The 17,037-nt window shown below is 44.9% G+C and overlaps 1 protein-coding gene and 1 long non-coding RNA gene across 5 annotated transcripts in view; one reads left to right on the top strand and one right to left on the bottom strand.

Annotated features, from left to right (window-relative positions):
* Positions 1-16,819, top strand: part of ATCAY (ATCAY kinesin light chain interacting caytaxin) — a 60,871-nt gene extending 44,052 nt beyond the window's left edge. For 2 of the 3 annotated variants that reach the window (XM_038770563.1, XM_038770564.1), the window contains 5 exons: positions 2,407-2,505; positions 3,147-3,182; positions 4,093-4,128; positions 5,674-5,706; positions 15,904-16,819. In XM_038770563.1, the coding sequence (XP_038626491.1) occupies positions 2,407-2,505; positions 3,147-3,182; positions 4,093-4,128; positions 5,674-5,706; positions 15,904-16,039 (340 nt within the window). In that variant the 3' untranslated portion in view covers positions 16,040-16,819. Of the gene's footprint in view, positions 1-2,406; positions 2,506-3,146; positions 3,183-4,092; positions 4,129-5,673; positions 5,707-6,287; positions 6,605-15,903 lie in introns of those variants that run through there. The other variant, XM_038770565.1, reaches the window with a different exon arrangement.
* Positions 1-17,037, bottom strand: part of LOC119949095 — an 82,599-nt gene that overhangs the window by 43,992 nt on the left and 21,570 nt on the right. For both annotated transcript variants that reach the window (XR_005457166.1, XR_005457167.1), the window contains 2 exons: positions 4,725-4,843; positions 2,547-2,644 (listed from right to left, as the gene is read on the bottom strand). This is a non-coding gene — a long non-coding RNA (uncharacterized LOC119949095). The remainder of the gene's footprint in view (positions 1-2,546; positions 2,645-4,724; positions 4,844-17,037) is intronic.

Genomic DNA, 17,037 nt, shown 5'->3' with positions numbered 1-17,037 from the left:
AAACTCAACTCCCTCATCCTCCTGTTCCCCCACTGCTCTTGCACCAACAACCTCTAGGCTTGGGTCCCTGCCCCTGTCCTCTGCTCCTGCACTGGGGTCACAGAGCGCTGTTGGAGAAAACTCAGGCCAATTTTAGCCACTTCAAATTCATCTTTGCTGCCCTTTGTTCCACCGAACAACATTAATTCTCCTCCCTTATTGACTCCCAAGCCCAGTGCCCCCACCAATTATTCCAGACCTCCAACTGATTGAGAGAAGCAGCATGGCCAAGTGGATAGAGTGGGGTCAAAAGGATCTGGGTTCTAATGCGGCTCTGCCACTTATCTGCTATCTGACCTTGGCAAGTCATTTCACTTTTCTGTGCCACAGTTACCTCATCTGTAAAATGGGAATTAAGGCAGTGAGCCCCATGTGGGACAGGGACTGTGCCCAAACTGATAACTACCCCAGCATTTAGTACAGTGCCTGGCACATAGTAAGTGCTTAACCAATACTATAAATAAAATCCTCAATCCTGAAGTCCCCAGGGCCCTCACCTCTTCGAAGAGGCCCTCCCTGATTAATCCCACTTTTTCATCCCAGCAGTCACCTTAGCACTCATATGTATATCGCTTTGTCTACTATTCTTACCTTTCTCACCTTTGTTTTTATCGTTTTTATCTATGCCCCTATTCTTTTACTTATTGTGTATTCAGCAATTTTTTTTCACTTGTCTCCTGCATAAGATTGGAAGCCCCTTGAGGGCACGGAGAGTGCTTGGCATAGAGTAGGTAGTCAATAAATACTGTTGCTTCTGCTGCTGATGCTGATAACGGGCCACTGATTTAAGAAAAACCATCCGCCTCAGGATCTCTGGAAGTAAGAGATTGGAAACAGTTTGGCCTAGTGGACAGAGCCCAGGCCTCGGAGTCAGAGGACCTGGGTTCTAATTCCTATTCCATTGGCTTTAAAGCACTCAATCACCTAGCCCCCTCACCTCGCTACCTCACCTCGCTATTCTCTTACCACAACCCAGCCCACACACTTGGCTCCTCTAGTGCTAACCTTTTCACTGTACCTCGATCTCATCTATCTCGCCGCCAACCTCTTGCCCATGTCCTGCCTCTGGCCCTCTGGCCTGAAATGCCCTCCCTCCTCAAATCTGCCAATTATTTTCCCCCTGTTCAAAGCCTTATTGAAGGCACATCTCCTCCAAATGGCATTCCTTTTCTCTTCCCCCTCTGTGTTCTGCATCTCCCTGACTTGCTCCCTGTATTCATTCCCCCTCCCAGCCCTACAGCACTTATGTACATATCTGTCATTTATTTATTTTAATGTCTATCTCCCCCTGTAGACTGTAAACTTGTTGTGGGCAGGGAATGTGTCTGTTATGTTGTTATATTGTACCCTCCCAAGTGCATAATACAGTGTTCTGCACACAGTAAGTGCTCAATAAATACGATTGACTGACTGATTCCGCCACTACCTCCTGTGTGACCTTGGGCAAGTCCCAACTTCTCCGTGCCTCAGTTTCTTCAACTTTAAAATAGATATTCGATACCCGTTCTCCCTTCTACTTAGACTGTGCACCCCAGATGAGACAGGGACTGTATCTGACTGATTACATTGTATCTACCCGAGTGCTTAGAACAGTGCTAGACACATAGTAACCATCAGCAAATACCATAAAGAAAAAGAAAGACAGATTTCCAAACTCGGTCCAGGGGGTCCTGCTTAGAGAGCAGAACACTTGTGGAAGAAAAACTTCACGGACTCTGTGTCGTATAGTCAGAGTGGTGTAGTTGGAGTGGTGGTTGACGAGCAGAGTTTCCTATGCTTGTCAAAGCCAGCTCAACTTCAAGCAGTATGGAGTTTCTTTATATACAGTTAGTGTGGCATTCATAGTGATCAGAAGAGTACAATACAAAAATACTTTAGGATAGAAAGCAGAAAGTCACACTGGCGTTTTCCCGTTCAGCCCTGGACCTGCTTTGTTCTTTAGGTGATCCGATTCTACTGATGAGCAGGGCCAGGGGCCCTGGTTTGTCAAGAGAGTAGTTTTGTCTTCAGGTGATATGCTAAGATATGTTGTGGTGTGTTTCACTTAAGTCAGTCAAGTTATCAAGCACAACCAGAGGCAGTCAAGCAGGCGTAGAACTGGCCAGCTCAGAAAGGAAGGGTCAGAGAGAGAAGGGCCTTGGCTATTGTGCTTCCACACACTGCACCAGCAAGTCCCACTAAGCCTTAAACGTCCTCACTCTCCCACACTGGGAAGGACCCCAGCCCAAACTTGGAAGCCAACCTGCAAGCCCAAGGGCCACGAAATGTCTATTGCTGGCCCTGTTTGTCTATATCCTTCTTCTTCATTGATACTGTTATCCAGGAGTCATGATCTATTTTCCAGTGTGCCTTGTCTTTCTTTGCCAGTGTGAAGTTTATCAATAAGATCCAATATGTACACAGCCTGGAAGAACTGGAACAGATCATCCCCATGGAGCACGTCCAAATCCCCGACTGTGTCCAACTGTAAGTGCCAATTTGCTTGAAAACAATGTGGGGGAACTCACCGTCACCAAAGTGCTCATGCCATCTGGTCCATTAGCTCCTCACCTCATGCTGGGGTGCTTTGCTGGAGGACACTGACCTCTCCTTTGAGCACACATCCCTGAAAATATTGGAAAATATTGGAAAGCCCAATCCTTCCTGTAAGGGAACTGTAGGCATTGATGTCATTTTGACCATGCTAAGTGCAGAGTGCAGTGTGGCCTAGTGGAAAGACCCCAGGCCTGGGACTTAGAGGACCTGGGTTGTAATCCCGACTCTACCACTTGCTTGCTGATTGACCTTGAGCAAGTCACTTCACTTCTCTGAGCCTCAGTTAACTCATCTTGTAAAATGGGGATCAAAACTGTGAGCCCCATGTGGGATAGGAAATGTATCCAACTTGATTACCTTGTATCTGCCCCAGCACTTAGCTTGGCATACAATAAGCACTTCACAAATACTGTTATTATCACTATTATTATTATTCTCTGTGCCTCAGTTGCCACATCTGTAAAATGGGGATGAAGGCCGTGAGCCCAGGTCGATGCTAACAGTTAAATGAACACTCGGCAGGAATGTGCCTAATGAAAAGGCTCCTCTTGATACTCTTTTACTTGTTTCAGATATGAAGAAGAAAGAATCAAGGCCAGAAAAGAAAGGTACCAAACCTTTTTGCAGGGATAAGGGTTGGGGAAGAGTCACTTGCTTCTGTAAAGGAACTGAGCGTTGACCTCCAACTTCCAACTTTGTGTCCTGTACTAGTGAACTCTGCTTCCGTTGAAGCTGCTGCCCAGTAGGGCTGCTAACTTCATGGGGCACCTGGGGCTATTGCCCCCATAAAGTCTTTCTCACCAATTAGCTCCCCAAAACCTCCCTGCCACTCCCAAATCCCATTCCACTGGCTTCCCTCTAGAAGCCACAGCCCTTTTCAGTCCCACACTCAAATGGAAAAATTGACATCTACGTTACCCAGCATCAACTCAGGAAGAGCCCCCAGCTGAAGTACTGTGTTGCTTGCCACATTTGTTTGCTTTAATGTGTTTTACTTAACCGCTATTCAAATGTAGTCTGGTCCCAGGGGATGGAGGGAGCCCAACATTTTAGATCAGGACTCTATTAAAATCCACCAATTATTTGCTTGTTGAGTGTTTGCCTGATCTTTCAATGGTGTACCAAATCTGCTCCTCAGTGTTAAGGCGGGCCTAGGTTTAGGCACCAAGGAAAAAAAAAAACCATTATAACCATTTTGTTTTTCCTTTCTTCAGCTGTAATAAAAAAAATCAAGCACCACAGGATGTCCTCTGCCAATTATTAATAGTTCATTAGCATTACAATAATGACAACATTTTTGCTTTCCTTTACAAAATGCTAACTGCTCCCATTACAATCAGCAGAGATTTGAATTGTGGCTGCCGGAAAGCTGTTTTCCTTCCCAGAGAAACTCCCCAGATCAGGTTAAAGAAAACCAAAAGGAAAGCTACAGAGCGTTATACGGACTGTGACTGAATTCAAATACTCAGTGCAAGCTGCAAAAAAGGTCTAAAAGACAATTGTACTCTACCATTCCAGGGCAGAAGAGAAACAACATACTGAGGAGAAGGAAAGGTAAATATGCTAAAAGGTGTTGATAAAGCCCATTCATAGCATGTGTTCACCCAGCAAACAGAATAACATTTGGAAAACAAAATGAAAGAATCTGCCCCACAGTCATTGCCGTCACCACTTGGTTTAAAACTCAACAAAAGAGAGATCGGTGACTAGTAGATTTTGCCACAGTCAATCAATCCATCAGTCACTGGTATTTATTGAGCGCTTAAGGGGCGCAGAGCACTGTACTAAGCCCTCGGGAGAGTACAGTGCAATAGAGTTGGCAGGCACATTCGCTGTCCACAGTGAGCTTTTACAGTTTGCCTGACAAATTCTAGGCTGGCCTTGTGGAGACTAAGCAGCCCATCCATGATGTGGACTTTCTTTCACTTCGCCCCTCCCGCCCAACTTTCTTCCCATCCCCTCGATCTCCAGGGACCGAAGCCATCTGAAGTCACCCAAGGTGGCAGTAAGATTGAGGCCAGACATGGGGACTGGGGAGGAGCCGGAGATGCTCTCTGTCACTCAGGAGAGTGGGCTGGCTGGCAACAGGGTTGCTGTGGAATGCTCAAAGACAGGACTGGTCTCCTGAATGGAGAATTGCATCTACTCACCCCAAAGACTGCCGGCATGAGGTTGGCGCCGGCGATTCGATTTGCTGTGCCAAACTGGAGTTTAATTTAACGCCACTTTCTGGTTACGCACACTAATCGTCTGCATAGCATAGAGATACCTAGCAAAATGGAAACTAAAAAGAAACAAAATATTATACTTTAGGTTCCAAAAGAGAAATTGAGAAAAAGACATGAAATGTGGTGCCGTTAAACCTCTGCTTGTCTTTACAAAACATCTACCCAACACAACTCCATCCTAGCTAAGATGGATTTATTTGTGTCTTTGGTTTTATTTGTTTCTCTTGGTTTTACATACAACTCTTAACTGACTTTTCTCATCACTGAGGAACAGACCAAAGAGCAATAGCTGATATAATGCAGCAATATTTGGTAAGAAGCATCTAAAAGCAACTACCCCTCACTGTCTTCCTCAGACATTCCTGCCCCACAGCCACTATCCAAACCCTGTATCAATCAGTCGTATTTATTGAGCACTTACTATACTAAGCACTACGTAACATTATGCACTCAGTTCTGCCAGAACACGTGTTTTCAGTATGCACTTTGGCTAGAACATGACAATAGGATTAGGGAACCTTCTTCCGATAATGCAAGGTCGCCTGGATATAGCACAATGCAGTGTTGAAAGAATCGACTGTGAGCTTGCTTGCGTGTGGCATCAGAGCCAGGGCGAGTACTACAGAGCGAGGTTTTTTCCTTAATGTGGGGTTCTGCAAGGTCATTTCCATTTCAGTTTGGAAAACCTTGGTTAGCCTCAGTTAACCTTGGTTTCACCCAACTAGCTTGATCTCCCCTCCGCAGATTTGCGGAGTCTCTACTCTGGCTGATCGGTAAAGTCTTTTGATCTCATTTAGTTTTTGTGTTTAATCCCACCTAAACGAGTGCAAATCGACCCACTCACTGCAGTTCCATTTGCCTCCCGAAACAGGTCTGTGCTGGTTACAGAAGATCAAGAAACAAGGTCTGTGTAAAACTATTTTTATTTAGAAGATAAGATTGGATTATTTTTATACCTGGCTATATTGCACAAAATCCTCCCAAACCTGGGGCCAATCAGGCCCTTGAAGTTGCCCGTGCCCCCTCTTTCTTAACTTCCCCTTGCTCGTTTTATTCTTTGAGTGACTGAGTGGAGAGAACTCAGCTCAACAAAGGTTTCCACAGTGGACTCTCCCGTTCCCACCGGGGGTCCTGATGGGATAGGGGGGCTGTGGGGAATTGTGAGGGAAGCAGCAGCTGTGAGAGAACATGGTGGCCACTTAGAACATGAGAATGGGCTGAGGAAGTTCCAAGAATTCCCCCTAGCAGACTAGCCCAGGACCACTCTGGTAAGTAACAAAACATCCCGGAGCCATTTAACTAAGCCAGAGAAAAACAAAGGGAACTTGATGGGTGTTTTATCCAGGCAAGGACTGAAGTTTAGCCTTTAATTTTAAGCTCGCAGAATTTGGTAAAGCAGTAATGGATAGCTATTTGGAGTCAATGCATAAGCGTCATCCTGTTTTTCCTCCTAAGAATAACCCAGCCTGTTTTTCTCCCCCCTAGTATGTCATGAAGTGAAATAATTAGAAATGGAACCGAAGAAAGAATTTTGCCACTCACCTACCATAAATACCCTTCCTGGTACCTGAGCTATTCACTCTCTCATTCTGAATCCTGTAAGATCAATGGAGCCTGTCTCCCCATCTCAGAAATGCAACGCCCCTTAAAAAGCTTCTTGAAAACACTTAATTTTTCCAGGACGAGTTCCAATTCCTGCTCCCCAAATGATCCAGGAGAGAAAAAGTGTTGCAAATCTGTAGAATATTTCCTCGTCTCAAGTAGCCTTTATCCTTGCATGCATAATCACGGCCCACGGTTAAAGGGATATATATATATATATATACATATACATATATATATATGTATATGTATATATATATATGTATTTTTTTTAACTGCCAACTTTTTCCCAGCTTGCTGCTGGCCAGCACTGTGACACTTTGCTTTTCTTCCTTACCAGTCAATGGCTATCACTCCATGTACAAACTGGCACAAGAACTCAAAAGAAACCTCTCCAGATTTTGCGTTGTGTGCCTTCCCTTTAGAATGTACTTATTGTTTTACTGGCCCCTGGTCTAGACACTCTTCTCCCCCATACGATTGTCCCATCTAGCATTATCGCTCTGGTCTACTCTACCAGAGAATTGGAGGTGAAACATTACCTACAAGAAAAGATATCTGCTGTATATATGTGTGTGTGTGTGTATATATATATATATATATACATATATATATACACATGTATATATAATTTTTCCACTTGCCCTGGCCCCCTCTCTATAGCCCTTCCTCCGATAACTCTTACCTCTTAAAGGACATCCTAGCTGCCATCTAGATAGAGTTCCCTCTAAGCATCGCCTCATACAGTAACAAAGAAACTTCTGACCTGTTCTCAAAGAGGGCGATTATGGACAGAATGCTTTCACTCCTCTTCTTTAAGTGTTCTCCCCTGGACAATCACCTACAATTTATACCTCTTGCTGAAGAGACAAAACGCTGAAGAGACAAGAAACTGGAGCAAGTCCCCAAGTTCCCCCAGCTCCTCCTTCAAAATCTTGAAGAGTAAATTTCCCGGCAACAACAGAAACACTGTGCCTCAAAGGTAGGGAGAACACCCGCTCTTGGGCACTTGAAAAAATCTTCCAGAGGCTCAGTGACCATAGCGTTTTGGTTTTCGGGTCAGAAGAATGTTTTGAGTGGATAAATAAAGGAATTTTAACAAGCCTAAGGTGGAGATGTTATCAGTAGACCTCTTTCTGCTGCCTGTACAAACTGTCGTATGGATATAGTCAAACAATACTAGCAAGCCTTTAGTCAAGCCCTACGGTTTAAAAATGTGAAATTCTTAGTGCGCAAAGGTGTATTTCACTGACTGACCAACTGCTGGCCCTTCTGCCCAGAGCCCTAATAATCAGACAACTCATTTTACCACTGAATCCCAGCTATTTAATTCTGTGGCACAAGACCACACGAGGGCACTCTGGCAAAGCAAGGATTTCTGCATCACCGCAGTTATTTTCCACATATCCCAGTGTTTCCAGGTGACACCAGCAGTCCGGATTTTCTCCCACAAAGGATGAGCACAGCGTCAACTAGTTCTAAATGTAGCCATAAGGGTTTTTTTTCCCCACATTCTTGTTTCTGGCAAACTTCCTGTCAGTGAATGGACTGACGCTCAGTGGGACGTAGACATGATTTACTAAGCGTACACACGCCCAAAGAGCCGGAAGAATCCTTTCGGGTAACCGAGAGAGCAGACCAGGGCCGGCCCAAGCTACAGGGGACTCAAGCGACAGCCCGAGGCGCCGTTTCATTCGGGGTGTCTCGGAGTCGAGGCCATCTGCAGCGCCGCTAATTGAACAAGAGCGAGTTGAACAAATGTGACCTTCGCACCAGCATACCTGGGGCCATCTCTGTAACGGAAGTTCAGAGTGTCATTAAGTTCCAGAAGTGCTCACGAGCCACAGCCATTCCAGGGGCTTTGAGCCCCTGGAGAAACTACAGTACAGGAGGCTTTTTGACTGCCAGCTCAGGGTTCCCCTCCAGCTCACCACATTTAGCTGCCGTATCAACCACGCAGCTGCCAGTTTAACCGTAGCCCCTTTCTTCTTCCCCACAATGGAACTGCCCCCCAAACCAGGCCCCTTTGAATTTTTTTTTTAAAGTCACATCTTTGTTAGGCATTTGTGAATTTACGTCGGGTTTTCTCTGTTGGCCGGCCACCTGTTGTGAAGAGGTGGGCAGTGAAAATAGTTTGGGAGAGAGGACCTTACATCACGTATGATTAGAAAGGGCGCTTTAAATCACAACTGTGAAACACCAGGACTCATTGCTCGTTTTCAAGTTTGAGCATTTGGGGAAAATAGGGGGACTAAGAAAGCCATCTGCAGAAAAATGGAGCCAATAAGGCACTGTCCAAAAGGCCACTGATCATGTAGGAATACAGGGGAATTCAGTAGTCTCTCCTAGCAGAAATTCATGTACTTTGATTTTCCTTTCAATTTGGTGTTCCTCTACACCAATAACCTTCTGCATTTTGAGCAGAAGGAGAGCAAACCGTAAACTGGACAAAGAGAAGACCTCTTCAAGGATTACTTTGAAGGCCTTTAAAGATGCAAATACAATGACCTGTTTCACCTCCGAGTAGCCAAATGGTCTCACCACCAGGGTTGCCAACTACCCGTAAATTCATGGACAATCTAAAGTTGGCCATGTCTGTAAAGTCCATAGAGACACTTGGATGTCTGTAAATATGGACAGCCTCCATACCCGGCTAGCGACAGGAGGAAACCTGGGAGTGTCATTGCTGCCGTGGATCCTACAGAGGACATGGAGAGGCGTGAAGCGTCCGGAGCAGGGCCAGGCCCGTGATAGCTAGGCTCACGACTATGAGCCTTCTCCTTCCGCTTCCTCCGACCCCTTCCCCCTCTCTGTCCACTCCACATTCTTCCTCAAGACGGGATCTGACACTGGGCCCACAGAGACGAAAGCCAGTCTGGACCCAGAGTGGGGAGGGATGCAGAGCGTTGCGGATGGCTTCGGGCCGAGGCTCTTGCACCCACAGGGTCACTGCCCACCAGGGAGAGGGTGGTGGAGGGGTCCAAGAGCCCTCACCATATTCCCATTGTCCCAGGGTGGACCCAGGCCCTGATGGGGGCGCGAAGAGGACAGGGGAGTGTGAATTTGGTTCCCTACAGAATCAGGTTCCCTGCAGTTATTGAAGTTGATTCAGGTTCGGGGGCAACTATCTTGGTCTCTGCCATTCCTCGTGGCGGGAGGGGAAAGGAGGGCAATTGTATGGATACCTTGGGCCCTACCTCTGTTTCCCTGTCCAAAACTTGAACATTGAGGAGAGAGGAAAAGGTCAACCCTGATCCCCAAAGTAGGGCTACATAGTGTTGTGTGGAACAGCTGTGGATCAGTAGAGTGTGAAGCGGTGTAGCCCCAGGCAGTGGAAGATGCAGCTGCCCGACTTGGGAGCCATCCCAAAAGAGCAAGTGTCTGTCCCACGAGACCAAATGCCAAGGCCAGCCGGAGAGGCGGTGGACTCCAAGGGCCGAGTGATTCAGCGAAGTGAGGGCCCTCAGGTCCCAGACCCTATTAAGGCATAAGAGGGATTTTGTGGGGTGGGGGGATGCAGGGGGAAGGGCAGTGGGAGCAGAACAATCCTTCTTGCAACTCCTAGGCCCTGCCACTTCATTTAAAGCTGAAGAGTGTTCCAACCGCTGAGAATGATTTGTACAGACTTTTGATCTGCCAAGAAAAGAAAACTGTGAAGGTCAATCATTTTTATTCGCACTGTTTGTACAAAGTCTTTTCAGCAGTTGGCAACCCTGACCACCACATGGCCAACAGCTGCCCTGAGACCTGGAGCCTCTTGGAACAGGGAACCTAAAATTAATTTGACCTGACCTCAAAGGGACCTGTGAAGAACAATCATTTAAAATGAGTGCTAGCCCAGTCATCTGATGATCTGGATCTCTAAGAATTATAAGCAGATGAGCTAAAGTTGGCAGTTTCCAACAATCCCCCCTCCTTTGTTTGAAGTCAGCAAAGATTGATGCTATGGAACAGGCGAAGCCCATTTGAAGGGAAGAATGAGAAAAACAGTCCCATGGGTTCATGGTCCATGGATAAACCACACTTCAATTCCCGGGCAGACAGTATCAAACTCATCTAAAAACCGATGGGTTACTTTCAACAACAACTGCATTAGTTGAACAGTTCTAGTAAAGTATCATGAACCACAGAATCTCAAGATGGAAATTCCCCTCCCGGCATAATTGCCTGTGTCAGCTGAGAGTCCAAATTTTCAGAGAGCCGTGGTCCGTTCATCTGACAACCAAAAGTGGATTCTGAATTTTGAAACTGTGATGAGCTTTGAAAAATCTTTAGCCCCCATAAAACAGGGACTAAAAGGGAAGCGTTATTGATCTGCAGTTTCTGAACAAGCCCAGACTGAAATATTTTGCTGCTAGGAAAAAAAAAAAATCAGGATCCTCTTTTGACAAAATTCCACAGCAATAAGTGTTTCAAACCATACAGTTCAAAAAAGTTGAAGAAAAAAACATTGTTTTAAAGATAAGAGTTAAAGGGAATGCCCCAGATTTTCAAATGAGAAACAAAATTTGGGGTTCTCAGAAATCAGAACCCTGTGCAACTACACTTTTGGACCCCGCTTCAATCCAGGCCTGTTTCTGAGAGTTCTCTTGGTCACCTCAAAAAACCCCAAAATTGTCTCTCTCCCCCCATTGGTTGCCCCCAGAGGGCTCAAGAAACTCTGATGGTTCTCTCTGCCTGGGTAATACGTCAAAGCGGCCTCTTCTTAACTTAGCTTCCCTCAAGTGGTCGGGAGTAGACCAAATTGAGACCATCCCTCCTTCCAGGGCTGAATGTCTGGCTTACAAAGCTTCCCTTGATGCGAGCCAGAGAGACGGTCAAGATTTCCTGAATCTTCTCCAATACGTTTGCTTTCCTCATTCCTGAAGTGATATAGTTGTTATGCGAATCAATGTTATATCATTCAGACTTGAACTGAACTAACCTCGTGCAGTTTGTCACGTTCTCGTCAAATCATGTATCTGTAACTTACTATATGCTAATGTTTTCAATGATTTCACATGTGAACCCCCAAGAGCCCAACAGGAGAAAAGGCTGGTCAATGTAATTGGCGTTACGGAGGGAGGGGTACCCTTATTTGACAAAGGTTACCACTGTGTGGGTATCTGATAAAATGTGTTGATACTTCTTACTAGATATTTTTCACCAGTATTCAAAAAAGGTTTCTAGAAAACAGAAGGTAGCCCTCATGACTCTCTGAAATGTTTATGCACAAATCCAAGGAGTATGGGAATAAGCAAGAGGCTCCAGACCATAATTATGACATATGTGGGTGGTTTAGTGATGGCCCACCACCAAGTCCTGGTCACGGGTCAAGCGGTGCCCCTTAGGGATCGACTGAGGAGGAGCTAGGATTTTTCAGTGTCTTGAGCAATTACTCGGATTAAGGAATCACGAGTGAGCTCATCGACTTTCCAGATGACACTAATTTGGACCATCCTGTTGCTTGGAAGACAGGAATAAAATTTCCCATAATGACCTTGATCAATGAGAGACATGGTTTATTTAAATAGGCTAGAATTCAACAGGGACAGGTTGAATTTGGAGGGCAAAAATGACAGCAGAGACAGAAATGGGAAAGACTGACTTTTTATGGTATTTGTTAAATGCTTACTCTGTGACAGGCCCTGTACTAAGTGCTGGACACTGTACTAAGCACTGGTGCAAGCGCTTGGTACAGGCAGTTCAGGATTCGGATGGACACCACCTGATTATTTTGTCTTGGTTCTGCTCTGTGTGCAAATTCAACAGAAAAGGACCTGTGGGTTATAGTGGACCACCAGCTGATGAGGACCATCATTTAAAAATCAACGTGGTTCTGGGATATGTTAGTAGAAGAATGACATACTAGAGCTGGGAAGTAATCCTTCTACTCTAGTCTACAATAATACTAAAAGTCATCTTAAGTGTACACTGCATGCAGAGCACTGTACTAAGCTCTAGACTTGCAAATTGCCAGACCCAATTGGAATATCATACAATCATGATACCTTGTGTTTTTTCTGCTCCAAAATTATTTTCCAAAATGTTCTCAAACATCCCTGTGAGGTAGGGAGAGGCAAGTATTACATATAAGACTAACAAAGCGCAGTGAGGATAAATAACTTGCCCCAAGCCACACAGCAGGTTGAGGTTGAGGTGGAAACAGTCTGGCACTGTTTCCAGTTGGGGTCACCATATTTTTAGAAATATGTGGGGAATCTGGAGAGGATCCAGAAAAGAAAGACAGAATGGACCAAAGGGGTGGAAAATATTTTGTGAGGAAAGGTTCAAGGAATGTTTCATCTAAAGAAGAGAAGTCAAAGAGGTGACTTAATGACTGTCTCTAAGAAAATAAAGCATTTTTATGAGGAGGCTGTTAACCAATCCTTCTCTCTTTCTGCTGAGAACTAAACCAGAAGGAAGGGGATTAAATTACAAGAGAGATGGTTCATTCAGTGGGTTCTAAGGAAAACCTTTTTGACTGTCAAGAGAGACAAAACACTGAAATAGGCAACAAAGGAGGTTGTAAATTCTCAATCCCTGGGGATCTTTCACCAGAAAACAGACAACCATCCAACCTGTATGGAGGCAGGACATGGAGCGGCTGATGTTTTGAGGACTCTTCCAACCTGAGGGTTCTGAGCTGAAAGGGTGAACCTCTAAGAGAGGCATCAACAGAAAGTTCAGTTAGCGATAAGGAATTAAATACTGGAGAAAGGTGGAACTACTGGCTCCATCCCTGTAGGTGTTTAAAGAATAGATGATTCCCACCCTGGAGAAGGGAGCTTGACTGGATGACCACTTGAGATCCCTTCCAGGAGTCTATGAAGAGAGAGAAAAAAAACCCTCCTTGATGTTCAGATATACTGGAGAACCACACTTATTGAGGGATTATATTAAATGAAACAGCAGCTTCCCTGGCATTCAAGCAATGCGGGATAATATATTGTAGCTTCCCATATTCTTATCCGTTATCATTTGATTCTACCTTTGAACTTAACTGATATTATTGGTCTCTTTTGGGTCCCCGCCCCCCCCTGCCCCCTCACCACCAGGAGCCAATGAAGTCAAGCAGGCATTCTTGGATTGATTTCTAGTAGTGATGGTATTTATTGAGCACCTACTTAGTAAAATATACTGTATTAAGCATTTGGGAAAGTACAATAGAAGCACAAGAAATACTTCCTACCCAAACAGGGACTGTGGCCCATCTGCTCATATTGTATCTACTATGGTGCTTGGCACATTAGTAAGCACTAACCAAATACCATTATTATTATTATTGTTATTATTATCAGCATCGGAAAAAAATCAGCAGGTTCTGGAAGTAGATTGGATGTGAGAGCAGAATGACAAGTAGGAGTCGAGGAGGAATCCAAGGTTGTGAGATTCAGTCACAGGGAGGGTGGTGGTGTTGTTGTCAAGGAAAGAGGAAGGTTGAGTGAAGAAGCAGGTTTTGGAGAGAAGATGAAAAGTTCAGTTTGGGGCATGCTGAGTTAGAGGTGCCAGCGGTCCATCTATGTGGCGATGTCAAGAGAAGATGCAGGATTGGATAGTGGGGGAGAAGTCAGGGCAAGAGAGGTAGATTTGTGAGTCATCTGCATAGAGATGGTAGCTGAAACCATGGGAGCGGATGAATTCCTTCCCCAAGGGGATGAGTGTAGAGAGAGAACAACAAGAGAAGGGAAGCAGTGTGGCCTAGTGGAAAAAGCAGGGTCCTGGGAGTTGGAGGACCTGGGTTCTAATCCTGGCTCCGCCACTTGCCTGCTGTGTGACCTTAGGCAAGTCACTTCACATCCGCCTCCGTTGCCTCATCTGAAAAATGGGGATTCTATACTCGTGCTCCCTCCTACTCGGAATGTGAGCCGCACGTGGGGCCTGATGGTCTTGAATCTACCCCCGTGTTTAGTAAAATGCTTGGTACACAGTAAGTGCTTAACAAAATATCACAATTATTACAAGAGAACCAATCATTTCAAATGATTCACTACTATTTAACTCGTTTCATGTAAGTGGGACCAGTCCGATGTGAAGTCTTGGTATAAACCGGTCACTCTAAGCCATCAACAGAGTCATCCAGAAGGAGTGTGGGTGCCCTGTTGTTCTGAGGTGGAGGTGGGTATTTAAGGAGTGGAAACTCCACCCTTAACAACCCTACCTTTGCCCCTCGACCGACACTCCTACCATCCCACCCCTCCCAGGGGGACTGGCAATCTTGAACCCTGCCCCACCCCCTGCCCCTTCACCCCAAGGGGCCTCACCCCTTCCAGAAAGTGGGTCTCCACAGAGATACCATTGCATTGAGCAGAACTGGTCCTGCTGCCTTACAGTCACCTGGCACCATGACAGTTCTGCTAAGTCCAGCTCGTCGGTAGGTGCGGGGGTCCCCCAGAGGGACCCCTGGCTATCACATATAGATCTAGTGCCTCTCTCCTATGGAACCGTTTTGAACTGGAAGGTAATTTTGTTATGTCTGTGATGTCACATCCCAACATGCCAAAGCTTTCCATCGCCGGGTCATTAAGTGGAGTTTTATAATCTGTTGTAACGTACATCTATGTCGGGGAAAAAAAAAAAATCAAACACTGAAGTCTGAAACAACCGAAGGGTTCTGAATGTATCCGCCCGCTTATACCGCCATGGTAAATGAACTTCGGATTTTTATTTAACATTTCACAGGTGATCTACTAATTATATTTCTGTATGTTAGGCCTGAAATAAAGTTGTCAATTGAAATCAATGAAATCGACCCTGGTGTATCAAGCAAAGTTGTAGGCGCAACTCTCAAGTACCATAGTGTTCCAAATCCAAGTAGACTCTTGGATTTAAAACTCCCTCAAATATCACGCTTCAGATGGGAAGTATAATGCATTCCCCCACATTTTTCTATCTCTCTCTATTGACCCCTGTCCCATGTCTCTGTAAATTGCTCCATTGGTCATCTCTTTTACCTCTCCGCATTTTTTCTTTGGTTGACATTCTCCTTCCCTCCCTCCTCCCTGCCCCTCTTTATAGTAGTCAAAGCAGGAGTCAGGTAGAGACTCCGTTTAAGGAGATACCGGGAGACGACACTCCATGACAGAGCAGAGGACCATCAAAAAGAGGACTCCGATCTTGTTTGTGATCTAGGCCCCGCTCCCTCTTCTAACATGGTTTTGAAGCCAAGGGACAAGCGATAAGGAAAGGGGGAAATAGAAGGGAGGGAAATTGCCTCAGCTGCCAAAGTGTTTCAAAGTGAAATTGCTTCAATTACTATTTTAAAAGAAGCTTCTGTTGTCAAAGCTAAAAACGGTCCACAGATCTATCTTGGTTAAAGAGTAGTAGAGTATCCATTCCTTTGATGGGGAAAGGAAATGTTTAGATAAGAAAACTAGCTGAAACAACTGCCAAATTGAGTGCAGGGAGTTTAAGGTTTTTTTAAATATTGTACCCCTCATTCGTCCCCCTTATTGTTCATCCTCAGCTGATAGGAGCTGTAACTAGGTCCTTATTCGTTTTCTGTTTCAACTTCCTACAGCCGTGGGGCCACAGCCCGAACAGCAGCAAAGTGTGAAATTTCCTTCTTCTCTTTCAACACCCCAATCGGGTCTGTTTCCATTCACTTTTCTCTGTCCTACTATAGTGTCTCTCATGACCCATCTGCAGTTGTCTAGTTCCTTGCCCGATGTAAATGCTGTCATTTTTAATCAAGTGTAAATGCAGTTTCTTTCCGAATTACTGAATTCCACTACGGCAAGTTTTGCCAGTGCGAGATGTCTTTGTGGTTGATGACTCGTTTCGCATTTTTGGAATTTAATGTCTTTTCCATTCTCACTTTATTGTCATATTTCCTCACCTGATCTGCCTCCACCAATTCTGGTTCTCTGCTCCTTGTTGATTTTTGTCGATGGCATATGTACAGAATTAACTTTAGCCTTTTGACATGATTTTGCTAAAATCCAGTTCATCCAATAGTTCCAATCATTTTTCTGCATGCCTTCATGTCTAACACGTATTTGATCTCGAATGAAGGACTGTTTGCATTCCCAAATTGCAGTTTTAACCTGAATTCTTCAGCATTGTTCAAGAGGTTGCAAAATTTCCTCTAGTGTCCAGTAGCTCATGTGAAATGCCATGATTTCATTGCCCTTTGGCAAACGGTCATCCTGTAGTTACTCTTTTCGGGCTGCTAGTTTAAGATTACCTAACTACGTTCCATTTAAGAACTACTGCAACCTTTTGAGGCTCCCCTTTTAGACTGAGTGCATGTGCTCTCACCAACAAGTCAAACAGTTATTTGGCTATGTGCTTTGAATTGCTTTGTGCTTTTAACTGTTCGATGTTTAACTAGGGATTTTTCTTCATTGACAAATCTGCTCTGTATTCACTCTGCTCCTGGTACAATGTTGAGTGTTTTCATTGAGAAGCAAACTGCTAATAAATTATTTGGAAAATTATTAGCAACCTAATACATTATTATCAGATAGAAGAAAAGAAAATGAAATTGGTGAATAGAAGTATCTCTCTGAATTTCTTACAGATAGAAGCAGCGTGGGCCTAGTGGAAAGAGTATGGGCCTGGGACTCAGAGGACCTGGGCTTTTAGACTGGCTCTGCTGCTTGCCTGCCGTGTGACCTCGGGCAGGTCACTTCACTTCTCTGGGCCTCAGTTT

This window comes from Tachyglossus aculeatus, chromosome X2, assembly GCF_015852505.1.
Source record: "Tachyglossus aculeatus isolate mTacAcu1 chromosome X2, mTacAcu1.pri, whole genome shotgun sequence".
NCBI classification, from domain to species: Eukaryota; Metazoa; Chordata; class Mammalia; order Monotremata; family Tachyglossidae; genus Tachyglossus; species Tachyglossus aculeatus.
Note: the sequence above shows the minus strand (reverse complement) of the source record. Positions and strands in the feature narration are given on the sequence as shown.